General features: G+C 48.1%; 1 protein-coding gene across 1 annotated transcript; it reads left to right on the top strand.

Moving 5' to 3' along the window:
* Positions 1-425: 425 nt before the first annotated feature.
* On the top strand, positions 426-16,261 carry LOC307086281 (Y+L amino acid transporter 2). The gene is made up of 10 exons (XM_079751439.1): positions 426-545; positions 651-1,388; positions 2,016-2,141; positions 2,252-2,396; positions 3,215-3,338; positions 3,600-3,703; positions 3,877-3,973; positions 4,525-4,674; positions 15,363-15,546; positions 15,977-16,261. The coding sequence occupies exons 2-10, from the start codon at positions 887-889 to the stop codon at positions 16,069-16,071; spliced, it is 1,527 nt and encodes a 508-aa protein (XP_079607565.1). The 5' UTR covers positions 426-545; positions 651-886; the 3' UTR covers positions 16,072-16,261.
* Positions 16,262-20,181: the final 3,920 nt, after the last annotated feature.

The following is a 20,181-nucleotide window of genomic DNA, read 5'->3' as shown; positions in this document are numbered from 1 at the left end:
CATGTTAGGGCTGGCCTGTGTGTCATTTGCATGTTGTCAGAGCACACATTGTGTTTAGGACTACAGGAGAAGGCTTTCAGTGCACATCCTAGAGGACATTTTGGATACAGGTCTGCCATTGCAATGCCTGAAACTAACCTAGTTCTTGTAGGTCAAAAGTACTGTCTCTGGGTATTTCATGGTGATACTGTGTTATGCTGTGCTGCAGATTTGGGAATACTAATAATGTATTATGACGAGGCATCAGGCCTGTAATTTGTCCCAGTTCCTTTTAAGGCTTCACTCAGAAAAGGAGGGGCCTTACTCCCTTTCAAAATAGACGGTTGGGGGACGGGATGTGGTGAGTAGTGTTGAGTAGTGTATGCTGTTGGAAAAACCCTCCTGGCTGGTCCCGGGAGGCAGCGATTGCAACACTGGCAGGCTTGTTGCTTACCCCCTCAGATGTGATTCATGTGGTGCCTTGCTCAATTTGACTTCAAAACATTCCAGTGTAGCGCTGGCGTGAGAGGATTCCTTGTTCTCTTTTTTTATGTTGAACACACAAGGTGAGTTCCGTCTTGTTTTCATTCACGTGTTTTTGGTTTCCTGTCAGTGATATTGCAATGTTTAAGTGTTAATAAATCAACATATTTTCTGACTCTCCATTGTAGGTGGTTCTTGAAGGTATATGGAGCGTATATAGGTCAACTGTTGTGTTGACTTTCACACACTTAAGTGTTCAATCACAATTTAAAGGCATACACTTGAATGAGGAACAACAACAATCTGCGTTTGAAAACCGTCACATAAAAGAAAGACAACACAATCCACTCCACTCTTGAGTATTGAACTGAACGTCTGACCTGTGGCACTGTGGTCTCGGTAACAGTGTGTGTTGGTGCAGGGTATGGGGGAAGGGGGTCAGAGTTCGGGGGCGCTATGTACCCGTCAGGCTCCCTCAGACGAGGATCTCAAGGCGACGGGTGGGAAGGTTGAGAAGATGCAGATGAAGCGAGAGATCTCGCTGATCAACGGCATATGCCTCATCGTCGGCAACATGATCGGCTCGGGCATCTTCGTGTCGCCCAAGGGGGTTCTGATGCACAGCGGCTCTTACGGCCTGTCGCTGGTCATCTGGGGCCTTGGTGGCATCTTCTCCGTGTTCGGCGCGCTGTGCTACGCCGAGCTCGGCACCACCATCACCAAGTCGGGCGCCAGCTACGTCTACATCCTTGAGTCCTTCGGTGGTTTTCCAGCATTCATCCGCCTGTGGACGTCAATCCTGCTGATCGAGCCTGCCAGCCAGGCCGTCATCTCGCTCACCTTCGCAAACTACCTGGTGGAGGCCCTGTACCCCACCTGCCATCCCCCCTACGACGCCATCCGACTCATCGCTGCTGCTTGTCTATGTAAGGTCCCCCCCCCCCCCCATTGTCTCTGATTAGAGACAGAAGCATATGCTTCATTGGATATTATTCAAACTGTATTTTAGTGTTATTTTTCATGGGTAACTATGTTCTTGTGTGTTCTGCTAAGAGCCGTAAGTATTTTTACTCCAGTGAGCAGAAACAAGCCTTTGAGCCATGTGTGAAGTTTCTTTTAGACTGCCTGCATACAAGTTTAGGACCAGTGGTTGTAAAATAGGCCGCCATTTAAAGAGCTAAGGCCCCAGTGTGAAAAATTTGACTAAGTAAGCAGTGTTGAACCGACCCCTAATGAATATGATACCATTTCTGTTCCAACTTTCTATTCAAGCCCCCCCACCCAAAGATATCTAACTATCTATCTATTGCTATCTATTGTCTATCTATGCACACAGCATGCACACAACTCACACACAGGACAATGTGGAGCAGAGCCACACACTTCTACAAACTGATGTGTATTAATAGTTGTGCTGTACATTTGTCCTTTGCCCCTCTCCTCCACAGTGGAGCCCACTCTCATGGCTCAACGGAGAGTGGGTTTAGAAACCAGCTGACCTCATCAGCTGCCCTCTTGCTGTCTCAATGTTCTCATTCTATTGCTTGGTCCAGGTGTACTGATCTTCATCAACTGTGCGTATGTGAAGTGGGGAACGCTTGTCCAGGACATCTTCACGTACGCAAAGCTCATGGCGCTCATCCTGGTCATCGTCATGGGGATCCTCAAGATCTCTTCAGGTGAGATCGACATTGAGACACGGAGATCTGAGTGCGTTGCGGCGTATGACACCGGTGTCTGTTGAAGCACATCCTGTTAATGCCACGGTGGTCTTCTTGTCTCCTTCCAGGGGAGACCAGGAACTTTGACGCTCCGTTCGAAGGGTCTTCTTCAGAGCCCGGAGCCATTGCCCTGGCTCTGTACTCTGCACTCTTTTCCTACTCGGGCTGGGACACGCTCAACTTCGTCACAGAGGAAATTCAGAATCCAGAGAGGTAGGACATTGCCCCCCCTCACACGTTTTACGCTACGATTTATTCAGGAAGCAACTTCCATTGACTTCAGATACAAGGGATTGAGGAGAATGTATAGGGGGCAGGCCTCTTACAGATGGACTCCTACAGGCTAGGCGGAGCTACCAACATCTGGGATCAAACCCAGTAACTTCTGGTTGGGAATTCACCATAGCTACTACACTAAAACGTCCTGCTGCATTCGCAGGCAGATATGCACACAAACAAGTGCGTACACCACACACGAAAGCACACACAGAAGCATGCAGTCTTCATGGTTTCAATTTGTAGGTCAGTTTCACTCTGAAACTAACAGTTTACTTACACACCCAACCTAACCTCTGATCTAAATGTTTCATGCGGCCTGTTCACGGCTTCCTGTTTTTAAAAGGGAAACAGATGTGTCATTTCCAAATGACCCTCTGTCAGCTGCGGGTTTGGTAATATATGTTGAAGTATGTTATGAAACCTAAAACTGTTCTACTGAATAGGTGATGACATGATAAATACAATTATTATATATACAGTATTTTAACACATAGTATTATTAGGCTTTGTTAAGTGTAATATATGGCTTACTTGACTGATCATTTTAACACTGATATAAAAAAACACTGATGCATAAAAGACACTTTCAGAAATATATTTTGTTTGTATAGCCTTTTCCCATTCCCAGCATATGACATTCAGAACACAAGGCCAATAAATTAAATATTTTGTCTGGGTAAAATATTGCAATTTGTTTTTGAAACTGTTAATGGTAATAGTAATTATTTTCAGTAGTGGTTGTTTGGTTTCAGGAACCTGCCGCTGGCCATTGCCGTCTCTATGCCCATAGTGACCATAATCTACCTGTTGACCAACGTGGCGTATTATGTGGTGCTGGACATGCCGTCCCTGTTGGCTAGCGATGCAGTGGCTGTGGTATGTTACTAGGCTATATTTAGCATGGCTCTTTTTAGAACAGTTAAATTTCATAAAGCATATACAACCCTGAAAATAAGAACATAATAAGAACAACGCCTTGGGCTCTTTGAAGATAGACGACCCAGTAAATTAAAGATGCGTAATTTTTTTAAATATATTATTGCCCAATAAATATTCCACAAATGTCTCTGCTAGCATGAACAAATGCTGAGTCACTCTGATATTTAGTGTAATAACTCTTTTGTATCTGACCGGCAGACCTTTGGGAACGCCGTCTTGGGCCCTTTCAGTTGGATCATCCCAGTGGCGGTGGCCATGTCCTGCTACGGAGGACTCAACGCCTCCATCATCGCTGCCTCACGGTGATCACCAAGCCAATATTTAATGATGCCTTTATCTGTTCTGACATCTTACACAGAATCAATGTGTCTTTAGGCTTTAACATAGTAAACACATGTGTATTCATGTGTTCATTTGAGGATCTATAACTGTGTTAACTCTGCGCTGATGACTCTAAACTAATGTTGTCATCCAGGTTGTTTTTCGTGGGGGCCAGAGAGGGCCACCTTCCAAACAGCCTCAGTCTGATCCACATGGAGCGATACACTCCCATTCCTGCACTGCTGTTTAATGTGAGCATTGATGCATTTTTACCAATGATGAAATGTTTTTATTACAGAATAGCTACACAACAAGACATGCATGTGATTCAAATATATTTTCAAAAAGTAAAAAATAATGCATCATAATAATTACAAAATAATAAATTCATAAACTATAATGAATACTAAATTAAAGCAATGTTTAAGGAAGTTGCAAGGTGGCGAACTGCGCAGATTTTTATTTGGTACATGCAGGATATGGCAAAAGCACATACAGTAATCAAAAATGTGAATATCACAAACAATGATAACTACTGTAAATTTTAATTTATTGCATGTCACTCATGTAAAATCAACCTAGATGTGATCATATAGGCACATTCAGGTGTGAGAACAGAAGTGGAGGCAAATTAGGTGAAGATAAAATAAGCTTAGAATAAAAAGGTGGAATTTCTGTGTGTGTGTCAAGAAACTTAAAATTAAGTACAGGGGTGGATATGGAAACCTTCCGTGTGCGTGTATAGTAGTGCGTTATTATGTCTGTGTTTGTGTGGACCTAATGGAGCTTGTTGGGGTCTCAGGGCCTGATGGGCCTGATCTTCCTTTGTGTGGAGGACGTCTTCCAGCTCATCAACTACTTCAGCTTCAGCTACTGGCTCTACGTGGGCCTCTCCGTCGCCGGCCTCATCTACCTGCGCTACACCCAGCCGCTCAGATACAGACCCATCAAGGTAGGACAGACAGACAACATACAGACTTACTAGATTGAGATACAGACAGGGATGCAGGTAGACAGACAGACAGACAGACAGACAGACAGACAGACAGACAGACAGACAGACAGACAGACAGACAGAAGTGTCAAGGTAGAGGATGGTCTTCCCCATACTCTAGTGTGTGGGTAGCCTGTTTCTGGAGCTAGTTCCTCTCTACAGCGATACCATTAACTCCCTCAGAGGGATAGGGATTGCTCTCTCTGGGGTCCCTGTCTACTATGTGGCCATTTACCTGCCTTAAAAAGAGAAATAATAAGACAGATAAAAGTAGGACAGAAAGTCATACAGACTAACAGATAGACAGGCAGGAAGGCAGGTAGACAGACAGACAGTTCTTTGTCAAGAAAGGACAGACGAGTAAGACACACCGGCGGAGCGCAGACACCTGCTGTCCCCTGTCTAAGATTCCGGTGCGCCGAGATCGTTTATTGGCCTGTGGAATGTGCCACCCTGACCACTGACACCATGGCATATGCCGCTCAGGAACGGTAAATGCCGTTCCTAACAATGGTATATGACACCAGCACACCCCGCCTCCTCCCTATAATTTCATGAAAAGTATTGCCGTAAATGTAAAGCTATATATATTTGGTCTTTATTGACACTATATCACACATAATGGGATTTATATGTTTCTCTGGTCCGTTCTGTTGTTAGGATATGTGCAATCTGTTTGTTGTTGCTTTTGAAGAGACAGATGCTTTTGAAAACAGCCGGAATTGCCCTGGTGACAGTAGTTAGCCTAGCCACCTAAGCAGGTCTGTTATGAATTGATAACAGAGATTTATAGCTAAACAGTCTATGACTACAGAGGCAGGTCCCTATATATCTACCAGGGGGTGGCACTGTAGCCTATGGCTAGACATTAATCAATTCTTTAACTTGTGTTTTATCAAGGTGTCCTAGTAGCCAATATAGCCTACTGTATGACTGCTTCAGCTCATAACTATTCAGTTGGCCAAATTTAAAGTTTTGCATTTGTTCGTATTGGTGTTTAAACAAAAAATAATGTAGGCCTACAGGTTCCTATCATTTAACACCGATCCAGTGTCATGAACCTTTCTATACCGAAATGATCCAGTGGTATCATGGCATAGGCTATAGGGCAACCGTTTTTCCACTGGCATGCAAATTAAGTTAATTGAGGTGCGATTTCCTACTGGAACCTACCGTTTTTCCACTGGCATGCCACTCATGTTAAATGGTTAGTACCATTTCCTACTGGCACCTACCGTTTTTCCACTGGCATGCCACTCATGTAAATGGTATGTACCATTCCCTACTGGCACCTACCGTTTTTCCACTGGCATGTCACTCATGTCCTGTGGTATTTGCCAGTTCATACTGGCACCTACCGTTTATCCACTGGCATGCCGCTCATTTAAAATTGTAAGTACTAGGGATGTGCATTTCTGGCAAAAATATTATTCAATATTCGCTGAGAAGTATTCGAATAATATTAGAAAATCGGCCAACCATGCACGCACGCACACAAGCACCTCGGATACACGCATACACAATGACACAGGGAAAGGCTTTTATGATTTGTATGAAATAAATCTGTTTATTTCAACAACTGCGCCATCAACATTTAACATCACAATTATTTCAACGTGGGCTTAGGCAGATATACCTACATTCGCCGAAAACAAATCACAATTTATTTATTTATTTTACTGAACACAGCCTGCATGAACTAGACACGTCTTTAGCATATGGAAACTATAACTTTACACGGCGTGTCTTTTTACAATGTATTTGTTACCAGCATTTGTAGTGTTGGTCAGCAGAGAAATAGTCTGCCAAAGACGTTGACTTCGCTTAGCAACCGAGGACGCTGGGGTTGATAAGTTACCGGACTACTTGCGGAGTGATACGACAGAAAAAGTAGTCCGGTAACTTATCAACCCCAGCGTCCTCGGTAACAAATACATTGCAAAAAGACACACCGTGTGAAGTTATAGTTCTATTTCATGTATGCTACTCCGCCTTGGCTTCGCCTTATGGGCTTGTCACGGATATTTTCAACTATGCACCTATCAACGTGGGCACGGCCCACATTTCCCACGGCACCGTGTATATAAGTCAGCACATACCGCCGCTCATCCTCCCTTTTCTTTCAGCTTTGTACTAATCAACAGCTATGACTTCAAAACTTCAAGAACCTTGTGGCAGCGGCGTGGGCGAGGTGACGGACCAACGGCCCTTTTCAGGGCCATTAAAGAGCGATTCCCTTTTCAGGGCCTCTTTGCTCTTCCTGGCTGAAGAGGGGCTCCAGGCACCTTTTCTTTTCACCGTCGGTGGCCCTCTCTGAGGCCATCAACATTTTTAAAGCCGGAGTTCCGGACGTCGAAGACGAGGACCTCATCGAGGTGGATGACTCTGCCTCCATTGACGACTTCTTTGCGGACTCTGCGTCCGGACTCTCCCACTCCAGGGCTTCCACCTCCATGGTCTCCCCGAGAGAGAAGCCACGCCGGATGGCTTAATTATTCGGGGAGATCATGGGCGAGGCAGCAGCCATCAAGGGCATCGCTATGCCAGCCCCGCCTCCCGCCCTGATGTCTGATGACATGCAGGGCGAGTGCTTTCGCACCCAGTCTTCCTCCTGGCGTGCTACCCAGTGTCCCCTGTTCCCACCTGTTCAGCATTTCTTCACCGCTGCGGTTTGGAGACCCTTCTACACTGAAGGCCTTCACTGACTTTACTAACGTGGAGGGGTGGGCTGATACTCAGGCGAGGGGGATCCCTCGCCTGGAGCCTCCCCTGGCAGCGCTTCTCTGTCCGGGCGCCGAATGGCGCCCTAACGAGAAGCTGCTGCCCCCCGACCGCCTCCAGGAGCAGATTGTCGGCCTGCCGGACAGAGAGTTTGTTTGTGCCTCTCAATCTGCGGCGGCGGTCAACAACATCGCCCTGTTCTCTGCCCTGGTCTCCTTGTCGGTTGGCAGGGAGGCTTACGGCCCGGAGGAAGCTGCCAGATGGCTTGCAGTTTCCCGGTTCTCCAGCACCATCCTCCAGCTATGCCAGCCGATAGCCGTTTCGGTCGGCCGACATATGGCCTGGTCCACCATGGTTCAGCGGGCCATTTGGCTCTCCCACACTGCGGTGCCGGAGCGAGAGCAGGCCAGCTTCGTCTGGGCCCATTAGCTCCGGGTGGGCTTTTTGGGCCCCGGTTCTCGGAAGTGCTCGCGCAGCAGCAGTCTGTCCGTGAGAATCGTTCCCGATTCGGGGCGATTCTCATGGGCTCCTCCCACCAGGAGGACGGGAGGAAGCGGGGTCCAGCCAGGTCCTAGCGTTCCAGGGGGCCGCCTTCTACCCCGATGCCGCCGTCGCCACCGCAGCCGCCCCAGCACCAGTGGGGGGAGCAGTACAGCAGAGCCAGAAGTACCGCAAGCTGGCTCCCGGTTTTTCTGTACCATTGAATAAAGATTCAAAAGACCGTTCGGCCGAACGGCAGTACATACTTCCTAAAGAGCGATATTCCTTAGGCCAACTGCATCCTACGCTTGTTGTGCATTCCTCTAGGCTGCCTCTTTCCCTCCCTCAGTCTGGTGGCTGTAGGGCGGCAGCCGGACGGCGTGTTTACATAACCTCTGGTTCACCTGCTTCAAATTAGCGGCGTCCCTTTGAGCTTTGTGGGCGCACTGGAGACTCGTTACACCAGCCCGTAGATACGGGTGCTTGTACCAGTCTCCTAGTTCCCCACATTATCCCCTCTACCTCTACCCCCTCTACCTGTCACCACGGGGCTGTGGTGACAGCTAGCGGACAACGCGGCGATCCTAGCATGGCGGCTGAACAACTCGTTGCTCGTTCATCGGGCACGAGTGCAGCGGCTGGACGGCTCGCTGCCTGTTCACCGGACACGAGCGCGGCGTCTGGACAGCTCGCTGTTTGTACAGCGACTGACTCTGTAACGTCTACCACGCTCGCTGAGCTCCCTCCCTTTCATGGGATGCCCCCCTTGGTTCACACACAGTGTGGAGGTGGTAGGGGCCGAGGAAATATGTAGGGGTGGTAGGGGCCGAGGGGTATTTACCTTGACAGCGTTCCTCAGCTGTCAGCTCGCCCTCTCTCCGACCGCTATGCGTGTTGACAAGAGCGGTGCGTTCTACCATCGTGGTTGGACAACACGTTGAGATGGGGCCATCCCATACAGTTCAAGGGCTGTCCCCCACCCTTTATGGGTTTGGTGGAGACCAGGCTACAGGACCCAGCGGCAAGCACGGCTCTGGCAGCACCGTCTCTTGGAGAAAGGGGCCATCAATACCGTTCCCCCCCACGAGTCACACCTAGGGTTTTACTCCTGCTACTTCCTGGTTTCCAAGAAGTCAGGGGAGAAGAGACATATTCTGGATCTTCGCTTGTTCAACAGATTTGTTGCCGCGAGGAAATTCAGAATGCTCACTATCAGAGCGCTGCTCCGATGTGTGAGAGAGGGCGACCTGTTCACATCCCTGGATCTCAAGGATGCTAACTTCCATGTGCCTGTTCGGCAGGCGCACAGGAAGCTTCTCCGCTTTGCCTTCATGGGGGTGGCGTACGAGTACCAGTGCCTGCCATTCGGCTACTCCCTGGCCCCTTGCACCTTCTCAAAGTGTGTGGAGACGGCGTTGGGACCGCTCAGGCGTCAGGGAAAGAGGGTTCTCTTCTACCTCGACGACCTACTTATTCTGAGCAACTCAGAGGAAGCTGCGAGAAGGGACACCATTACGGTGATAAACCATCTTTCTTTCCTGGGTTTTGCCATCAACTGGGAGAAGAGCTCCCCGCTCCCCTGCCGGCAAATAATCTACTTGGGGCTTTGCATAGACTCAGCCACCATGACAGTGATGCTCTGGCACTCTCCCGCTTTTGCGATCGCAGAAACGTGACCGCACTGTCCACCATGCGCCTGTTAGGGCTGATGGCAGCCGCCCATCCCGTGGTTCCCCTGGGTCTGCTCTTTTTGCGCAGACTCCAGCAGTGGTTTGCTCGCCAACGGTTGGACCCCATGCGATACAAGCTCAGGTTGCTCCTCGTACCCCGTTTGGTGTCACCAGATCGGAATATTGGGGAAACCTCCCCGCCCTTCTCAGGGGTGTTCCCCTGGGCAGAGTGACGTCCTACGTAGTGGTCTTCACGGACGCATCGTTGACGGGTTGAGGAGGAACGTGCCTCTCCCACTCAGTCGGAGGCGAGTGGCTTACACCCCCCACAGCACAAATAAATGTGTTGGAACTCGCTGCTTTGAGGAAAGTGCTGTTGCATTTCTTTCACCTGGTATGTGGTCGCCATGTTCTGATCAGGACAGACAGCGTGTCGGCGGCGGCGTACATAAACAGAGAGGGCGGAGTGTGCTCCTCTGCTCTCCACCGAAAGCTCTCCTCCTCTGCTCTCCACCGCATTCGAGCTCTAGCTTTGGGCTCATCAGTATCTCCTCAGTCTAAGAGCCCTGCATATCGCGGGTGCCCAGAACTTCGGGGCTTACCTCATGTCTCGCGGCGGTACCCACCGAGACGAGTGGCGGTTGCATCCCGACATTGTCAGAATGATCTGGCAGAGGTTCGGGACGGCTGAGGTGGACCTGTTCGTGTCCAGGGAGAACACACACTGCAGGTGGTGGTTCTCTCTCAACCCTTGGGATCTTCCCCCGTTAAGAGTGGATGCTTTGGCACACACACCTTGGCCGCGGGCTTTATTGTATACGTTTTCCCCTGCTCCAGCTGATCCTTCCTCTGAACGGGTCAGACAGGAGAGATTGTCCCTCATTATAGTGGCTCCGGAGAACCGCTCAGCTCTGTGGTTTCCAGAGCTAGCGCACTCTCACGGGCGGCGCCGTGGCCGGTACCATTCAGATCAGATGCGCTTTCACACGCTGTCCCATCTCAGTGCGAGGTGGGAAGCGTGCTTGTGTTTCTGCAGTACTTATTGGAAAAAGGTTTGGCCTTCTCCACTATCAAGGTCTATGCAGCAGCCGTTTCGGCTGGCCATGCAGGCTGTGATGGTAGACCGATCTTCAGCCATCCACTGGTCAAGAGATTAGTGCGTGGGGCTAGACGTGTTAGGCCGTGTTTACATCACGTCGTGTTGCGCAGGTTGTCCAGGGACCCTTTCGAGCCTCTGTCTCAGGCCCCTTTGGATGCCCTGTCCTTTAAGACGGCGCTCTTATTGGCTTTGGTTTCTGCCAAATGGGCCGCTGAGTTGACCGCTCTGTCTGTCAGCCCGAGCTGCTTGTTGCTTAACGACAGTTCCTTTGCGCTGCTCAGACCTAATCCTGCGTTCCTCCCAAAGAACATTAATAGTTCTTTCCGGTCAAGAGATATTGTGCTTAAGGCTTTTCACCCCCGCCTCATTCTAGTGAGGCGGAGGCGGAGTTACATCCCCTGTGCCCAGTGCGGGCGCTGGCTATGTACGTGAAACGCTCAGCAGCGTTCCGCTCCACACAACAGTTGTTTGTGTGTTATAGCGACGCTGGCAGGGGCCGCGCTCTCTCTAAACAGCGGTTTTCTCGCTGGATATGTGAGGGTGTTTAGCCTACTCTCGGCAGGGCTTAGCGCCACTGTTGGGCGTTAAAGCTCACTCGACACGGGGCGTGGCCGCTTCAACGGCTTTTCGGTGGAAGACATCTGCGCGGCTGCGTCTTGGTCTTCCCCTGGCCCCTTTGTCCGTTTTTACATGTTAGACATGTCCAGGGGCTCACTCGGCCACTCTGTGTTGGAGTCCGGGGCCCCTTCTAAGAATTAAGAATATAGGTGTGTTCTTTTAAGCGGCATCGTTAATATCCTCTTGCCGGCTGGCGAGTTGGATTTGGCTGCCAGTATTTCTCTCCCACCGTTTTTCAAATGAAAAATGGATTAGAGGGGTTCCTATTGACTCGCCATTTGACGAGTTGGATTTGTCTGCCAGTATAGCAGTCTCGCCGTTTTTTCAAATGAGAAACGGACGAGAGAAGTTTCTTATTGGAGAGTTGGACTACATAATAATTTTGATGTTAAATGTTGATGACGCAGTTGTTGAAATAAACAGATTGATTTCATACAAATCATAAAAGCCTCTCCCTGTGTCATTGTGTGTGCGTGTATCCGAGGTGCTTGTGTGCGTGGGGGGTTCTTGATTGAACGATTTTCAAAAACTATTTGAATACTTCTCAGCCAATATTGAATAGTATTTTTGCCAGAAATGCACATCCCTAGTACTCCATTTTACATGAGTGGCATGCCAGTGGAAAAACGGTAGGTGCCAGTAGGAAATGGTACATACCATTTACATGAGTGGCATGTCAGTGGAAAAATGGTAGGTGCCAGTATGAACTGAAAAATACCACAGGACATGAGTGGCATGGCAGGTGCCAGTAGGGAATGGTAGGGGAGAGCTGGGTCGATTGAAACACTTTTCAGTTTATTGTCTTTTCAAAGATGACGTTACGTAAACAAATAATTTCATCATGTGATCAACAACTCACATGTGTATTCTCTTAGTTACAAGTTTAATTTAATACATATGTTGGATGATCGCGCTGTTTTTTAACTTTGAACGTAAGTTGACATTTGTTTCAAACACCCCGCCTAGTTGGGATGTTTGAAACACATATGCGGGACGAATGAAACAGCATAATTCAAAGAGAACCTATTGACCTTGCTCTTGTTTTTATGCAACATACCGGACAACATACTAGTGTACTCGTCATTGCTAAAATTTCACATAATTTCTCATAATAGAAATAGGTCAAAAAATATTTTTGTCCTGTGCGTAATTGTCAAGATGCACATTTCGATTAAAACTCACCTTTCTTCTTTTATACCAGTTGGGCAACTACATTTTCATTTAATTTACTTATTTTTAGGGATACATAGGTGAACATCCTGTTATTTATTTTAAATTAACTGGTGACGTGTGGGACGTTTGAAACAAGTGTTTCAATCGTCCCGACAGCGACTACTGGCACTTAAACCTTTTTTGCCTCTTAACTTCAAAACTCTGACATTGCACACTTTAGGACAGGTTTAAGTATTAATTCATTTGTTGTATTGTCATATTATTATGCCATGAAACAAAAAACACAACTGTTTATTACAAAAAAACTACCGCACAGAAGATTTTACTTGCTGCACTCAAAAATAGGTTTGTGGGGATAACATTTGAACGGCGTCATTACACAAAATTTCCCGGGGTTGGTCAGTCTTGCGTGCTGAACGTAGTGATATTTGACGTGAAAGACTTGCGTGGTTTTCGAGGTAATTGCTGTTTCAACCGTCCCGTATTTCAATCAACCCGGCTCTCCCCTACATACCATTAACATGAGTGGCATGCCAGTGGAAAAAAGGTAGGTGCCAGTAGGAAATGGTAATAACCATTTTTACATGAGTGGCATGCCAGTGGAAAAACGGTAGTGCCATTTCCATTAACATAATTGGCATGCCAGCGGAAAAACGGTTGGCCTATATGCAATGATACCACTGGATCATGTCGGTATAGAAAGGTTTATGACACTGGATCAGTGTTAAATGATAGGAACCTGTAGGCCTACTTTATTTTTTGTTTAAACACCAATAAGAACAAATGCAAAATTTTAAATTTGGCCTATTGAATAGTTATGAGCTGAAGCAGTCATACAGTAGGCTAGGACACCTTGATAAAACACGAGTGAAATAATTGATGAATGTCTAGCAATAGGCTACAGTGCCACCCCCTGGTAGATATAGGGACCTGCCTCTGTAGTCATAGCCTGCGTCTCAATTCAGGGGACGCATCCTTCGAAGGCTGCATTTGAAGACCGCTTGCGTCACAGCGGCGCGTTTAGGCTGTCCCATTCGAAGGCTGCCTCAAAAGCGTCCGAGAAATGCAGCCTTCTTTTCCCGGATTTGAAGGGTCCACCGGCTGGATCCTTCAAGGCCCAACATATCCCAAGATTCATTGCGCGTTGGATTTTTTTCAGAAATGGCCTCGGAGAGAGCAGAAGCGGCAGTTGCAGCAAATTACATATATAATGACCAAACTATGTCAAAACTTTTTTTATGTTAAAATAAAGTTGGGACTATTTTAAATTTGTAACTTTATTGTCAAAGTTCAATGACATTAACACAAGCCATAATTATTATATAACGGCTCCATATTTCTCCTCCGCCGTCTGGTTTGAACCGCAGCTGTCAGGGTTGCTAGGTGACATCAGCGGCGCGTCGTCCCGCAAGGTAAAGTGTGTTAACGGCTTGTTAAGCAAACTGGAAATGCTCCGTAGGCCAGACCGCCTCAAAAAACGTTTGTTCGGCCTTCGGCCCGGCCTTCACGGTCTACGACGGCCACACCTTCATAGACCGCGTCCTTCAAAGGATTCATCCCCTGAATTGAGAAACAGCCATAGACATTATAGCTCTAAATCTCTTATCGATTAGTCAGATCTGCTTAGGTGGCTAGGCTAACTACCGTCACCGGGGCAAGTCCGGCTGTTTTCAAAAGCATCTGTCATTACAAAAGCAACAACAAACAGATGGCACATATCCTAACAACAGAACGGACCAGAGAAACGTATAAATCCCTTTTTTTTACGGCATTATGTTGTGATTAGGGCTGTCAAATTAACGCATTATTTGCTATTAATTAATCACAGAAAAAATAACGCGTTAAAAAAATGAACGCAGATGAATCCAGCTTCTATAGTGCCCTTTGACTCGGTGCGTCATTTGTGTTGAAACAAAATGGAGGCAGACGAGAAGACGCTGCCCGGCCCCGTGAACAGACGGAACAGTAGATAGGAACACCGTTTTCTGCAATTTCTGTTGTAAGGAATTTTCCTATCACCGGAGTTCATCAACCATTGTATATCACCTCAACGCAAAACATTTGGTAGCAAGCTTGCAGGTACGAGCTGCCACAGCCCCTGAATCTGGTGCTAGCAGCTAGCCTCGTCAAGCCACACTCGACTGAGATGCATTGAATCTTGAGTGAGATGGAAATGTTATTAATTTGATCTTAAAATGCACCGTATGTTAATGAAACACATGTTTTAAATAAAAGAGACATTGAACTCTAAAGTTTATTATGTCTATCATTCATTGAATATATCATCTGCCATAATTTACTTGAATGAAATTATTTTGAAATACTTTCTCGGAAAAATGTAAGTATGCGATTAATTTAGATTAATTAATCACAGAGCCTGTAATTAATTAGATTTTTTTTTTTTATCGCTTGACAGCCCTAGTTGTGACATAGTGTCAATAAAGACCAAATATATAAAGCTTCACATTTACGGCAATACTTGTCGTGAAATTATAGGGAGAAGGCGGGGCGTGCTGGTGTCTTATACCATTGTTGGGAACGGCATTTACCGTTCCTGAACGGCATATGCCATGATATGTCAGTGGTCGCGGGGGCACATGCCACAGGCCAACAAACGATCACAGCGTCTCTCCCAAGATATGTCAAGGGAAGGACAGAGAGACAAACAGAGACCCATCAAGGTTGGTCTCCCATCAAGAAAGGCAGACAGACAGAGTAAATACACACTGGTCAAAGTAGGGCATAAAACAGATGGACGGAGGGCCAGATAGGTAAACCATAAGTGATTTAGGACCAGACAGAAAAAACATGAATGAACCAGTGTATTACCAACACAAATGAACCAGTGTATTACCAGTGCCTTTTTTGTCTATCCCCCCTCCCAGCTGTCTCTGGTCTTCCCCATCCTCTACTGTGTATGTAGCCTGTTTCTGGTGGTGGTTCCACTCTACAGCGACACCATTAACTCCCTCATAGGGATAGGGATCGCTCTCTCTGGGGTCCCTGTCTACTACGTGGCCATTTACCTGCCTGAGGACAACAGACCCAAACTCATCGGCACAATGAACGGTTTGTTTTAAATGGATAACACAGCCTTGTGTGTGTGTGTGTGTGTTTCTTTTAAGATGATATCCTCAAGAAGAAAGCATTTCTACGTATACATGATGAATCCAGTTCAACAGTAATTTGTTATCACAGTGCATTCAAGTTGCTGCGTTGTTTGAATAGATGGAATAAATAGGATGTTTATCAAGCCTAACTTGACCACCATGGGTTAGTTTCTGGTGTCGTTACAGGACACACTAACATAATCACTGCAAGGAGTACCAAGCTATAATTCCCCTGGTCATTGTCTGTCTGTCTATCTGTCTGCCTGTGACCGTCTGGCTCTCTATATATATCCTGTTTCTTGTTTTTTTTATATCACTCACACACATAGACACATAGACAAAGAAATATAGAAAAACACAAAAACTAATCCTCTGGTATGTTTTCCCAGCCTCCTTCACCAGGTACACCCAGATGCTTTGTTACTGCTGCCTCACTGAGTTGGACACCGAGACCGGGGCCCAAATCGTTGATGAAACACAGTGAGAGGGGGGGGGGCAGTCGGCAGCACCCCACAAAACACCCACTGTGCCTGGACACTCCCAGAGCATAGAGCGGATCGGAGGGTGCTATCCTCATTATCATCATCATCATGGATGTGGGATGGCAGCATACTGTCTGGCCAGTTCAGTGACCTGATAACGTAAACAAACAAACTGCCATCAAGAGGAGAAGGAGGAGCAAAGCATGATTTTGTTTCATTAAAGGATACCATCGGGATATTTCTACCTTGACACTATTTTCCCATCATTTTGGGTTTAAAGGACTAATGCAGACCACAATTTCTTTAATTCGTCCAGTACTGAGCGAGAACATTGCAGCCTAAATCCGTTAAACCAGCTACAAAATAATCCTTATGGGGCAATATGTGCTTGTTTTTTCTCTAAAGTACTTTTGGATGTTTACACAGCCCAAATTGAAGGTTTCTTCAGCAGTTACACAGCACTTTTCTTTAACCAAGGATGAATCAATAAACTTAAAATGCCCATGTTGGTAGTGAAAAGATTTAGTGTGAATACAAAAGTTTTATAGAAACACAGTAATATAGTACCATACCACAAATTATATGAAACAGTTATGGATTGGTAATAAACACATTTCATTTTTGATATAATAGTGGCATGGTGCCATTAGAGAGTGCCACAGCACAGCCACTATGAGCGGTCACAAAGTGACCCTCCATGTCAGCCCAACCCTCCGAATGGCAGAAACCAAGGGAGCCGGAGAGACGTTTCACTGAAGTATTTTAATCAAGTCCAATTGAGGTTATTGTACTTATACTTAAATACTGATGGATTCCAAAGTAAACATTGTCTTCTATTTGTACTTAGACATTGTTACGGCCACATTGGCTTTTTAGTTGTCATTGTGTGTGTGCTACTTGTTTGTGTGCCTTTGCTCTCCTAGGCCTGGTTCCTCATGTTCCAGGATGGGGGTGTGCCCGCATACGGGGCGTGTCCCCTTGAACTTGATAAAAGTGGGCCTGGCCTCCGAAAGAAGGTGGCGGGAGATTTGATTTGTGTTTTGCTCTATTATTTCCAAGATCTGTTTAATTCATGCTTTTCACGCAATTAAAACAAGAAACGTGGATTGTCGCGCTGTCTCCTGCCTTGTTTCTTTGTTACGTCTTAGCCGCGTAAAAAATGGGGGCTCGTTCCAAACTGGTTATTCCGCCGTGAAACAGAGGTCTGTGTTACCTGCGCCTTTGTTCTTGGTGCATTAGGCTGCGGGGGTACGTTTATCTGCATAGGAATGTCGGGCAATGAGGGATGGTGAATTCAGCGATCTATTTGCGGGGCCTTTAAATATTCCTTTCAGGCTTGCGTATTTTGTGGGACGTGTGGTTTATTATTTTTGAACAGTTCCTGTGGCTAGAGCATTTGTCTCGTGGGCCCTCCAAGGCATTAATGGAATCGCCAATTTTCTGGTTGTTTTGCCATACCAGCGGGCTTAGTGCTTAATTCATCCCACCATGGGCCTGTTTGAAGCTCTGCGTTTAGTTAATTAAATTTGGTTAAAATTGGAATGGTCTTTGCTTATGTTATTGCTGGATTTTCCTGTTTAGTTTTCATTGTCTGGTTTTGTGGAATTGTGTCTGATTCGTGCAGCGGGTGAGGTGCGCACAAGCACTTGAATAAAGACATCACTTGTTGCGCAATCGCTAGAGGAATGATCAACTAGTTCAAAGGTTTGTTGAAGAACCCTCCAGGGCTGTACAGTTGGCTTCCCATTATAGAATCGAACTTCCTTCCACTCGACTTAAAAGTTATGTCAAATTTTCGTTGAAGTTGGCATTGTGTGCGAAAGGTCTGATTACCGCAGCCGACTATAGGCCTACATCTGACGAAGAGGATGAGCAAGGCATCAGTTTTTTTTTTTGGAAGTTTTCTCCTATCAGTTCAGCTACTCTGAGATTGAAAAAGAAGCATTGGGGTTAATTTGGGCACTTCAAGATTTTGACATTTATGTGGGGGGTGCTGTTTCTCTGGTGGTCTATTCTGACCATAATCCTCTGACCTTCTGAAGGGCCTTTTTACAGTCACTTCAGAACCCTAACCAGCGGTTAATGCGCTGGGCTCTTTTTCTTCAGCCATTTAATTTAGATATACGTCTGTAGCGGGTTCACACACAAAGGCGAGCAGGCAGGGGTGTCGTCCCTCAGCGGGAGATCTCTTTTATTGTTTTTAACGAGAACACAAAAACTCACAAAACGAAAAAGGGGTCCGTTCCCACAATGTCTCTCTCCGGCCTCGGGTGGGTTTCCCTCGTGCGGGATCTCGGGGGTCTGTGCTCCTGGTTTTTCCTGCCCCTACTACAACACAAAGCAGGCATATAAGTACACCCTCCCTGATTGGCCTGAGTGCAGACACCTGCTCGCCATCATGTCCAATCCCCCTGGCCAATCCCGTGCGCTCCCAACCTGCCCATACTCCCCCTTCAGGTCGCACGTCCCCCCACACGCCCCCATCGCCCGACACAGGCCGGGGTCACATCCGGCCGCCGACTCACTCCCCCCACCCAGAGCGGGAGAGGAAGTCTGCCACGGCCATTTGCGCCCCAGGCCTGTGTACAACGCGAAAGTTGAAGGGCTGCAACGCGAGGTACCACCGGGTGATCCTCGCGTTGACGTCCTTCATGCGGTGGAGCCACTGGAGGGGGGCGTGGTTGGAGTAGAGGGTGAACGCGCGCCCCAGCAGGTAGTAGCGAAGGGCGCCGACCGCCCACCGGATGGCGAGACACTCCTTCTCCACCGTGCTGTACCGGCCCTCCCGGTCTGATAGTTTCCGGCTCAGGTACAGCACCGGGCGGTCGACCCCCTCCACCTGCTGGGTCAGGACCGCGCCCAGCCCCCTATCCGACGCGTCCGTCTGCAGGGAGAAAGGGAGATCAAAGTTAGGAGCGCATAGGACCGACTATCCACAGAGGGCTGTTTTAATAGCCTCAAACGACACCTGGCATGGCTCCGACCACTGGACTGTATCTGGGGCCCTCTCACGGTAGAGGTCGGTCAAGGGGCTGGCCAGGTCAGAGAAGTGCGGCAGGAACTGCCGGTAGCACCCTGCCAGCCCCAAGAACCGCCTCACCTCCTTCTTGGTTCTGGGCCGAGGGGAGGCGGCCACCGCCGTGGTCTTAGCGACCTGTGGCTGGACCTTCCCCCCCCCCAGGTGGTACCCCAGATACTGGATCTCCCTCCGCTCGATCACGCACATCTTCGGGTTGGCCGTGAGCCCCGCCCGTCTCAGCGACTGAAGGACGTCCGTCACCTGCCGCACATGCTGCTCCCACGTTCCACTATAGATGACCACGTCATCAATGTAGGCAGCAGCATACGCGGCGTGCAGCCGTAACACCCTTTTCACCAACATCAGTCGCTGAAACGTGGCCGGGGCCCCAAACAACCCGAACGGAAGGACCTTGAATTGGTATAAACCGAGCGGAGTGGAGAACGCATTTTTGTCCCGGGCTGCTGGAGACAGCGGAATCTGCCAGTAGCCCTTCGTGCAGTCCAGAGTCGTGTAATATATGGCGATGCCAAGCCGGTCTATGAGCTCGTCGATCCGAGGCATTGGGTAGGCATCGAACTTCGAGACCGCGTTCACCCTACGATAGTCCACGCAGAACCGGACAGACCAGTCCGGCTTCCCCACAAGCACGACGGGACTGCACCAGTCGCTGTGGGACTCCTCGACCACGCCCAACTCTAACATGGTTGCTTATTTGCGCCGCACCACATCTTGTTTGTGGACGGGCAGCCTATAGGGGCGTGTCCGCACCGTTAACCCGGGCTGCGTCTCGATGTCGTGAGTAATTAACGGAATGCTACTGGGCAGGGGCGAAAAGACGTCGGCGAACTGGAGTTGCAGGCCGGCAACATCCCCCTCCTGACTCCGCGAGAGGTCCTCGCCCCGACCTACTGGAGGGGTGGGACCTGGGCCCGGGACTTCCGGCCCGAGCTCTTCTCCCTCCGGCAGCCTCGACGCAAACGCGACAGGGACCACGTCATTCCACCTCTTCAGGAGGTTGATGTGGTACACCTGTTTGTTTTCGCCACTGTCCGAACGTGCTACCTCGTAATCCACGTCCCCGACTCGCCGC

The sequence above is a fragment of the Pollachius pollachius genome (assembly GCF_949987615.1).
Source record: "Pollachius pollachius genome assembly, chromosome: 14".
In the NCBI taxonomy this organism is placed as follows: domain Eukaryota; kingdom Metazoa; phylum Chordata; class Actinopteri; order Gadiformes; family Gadidae; genus Pollachius; species Pollachius pollachius.
Note: the sequence above shows the minus strand (reverse complement) of the source record. Positions and strands in the feature narration are given on the sequence as shown.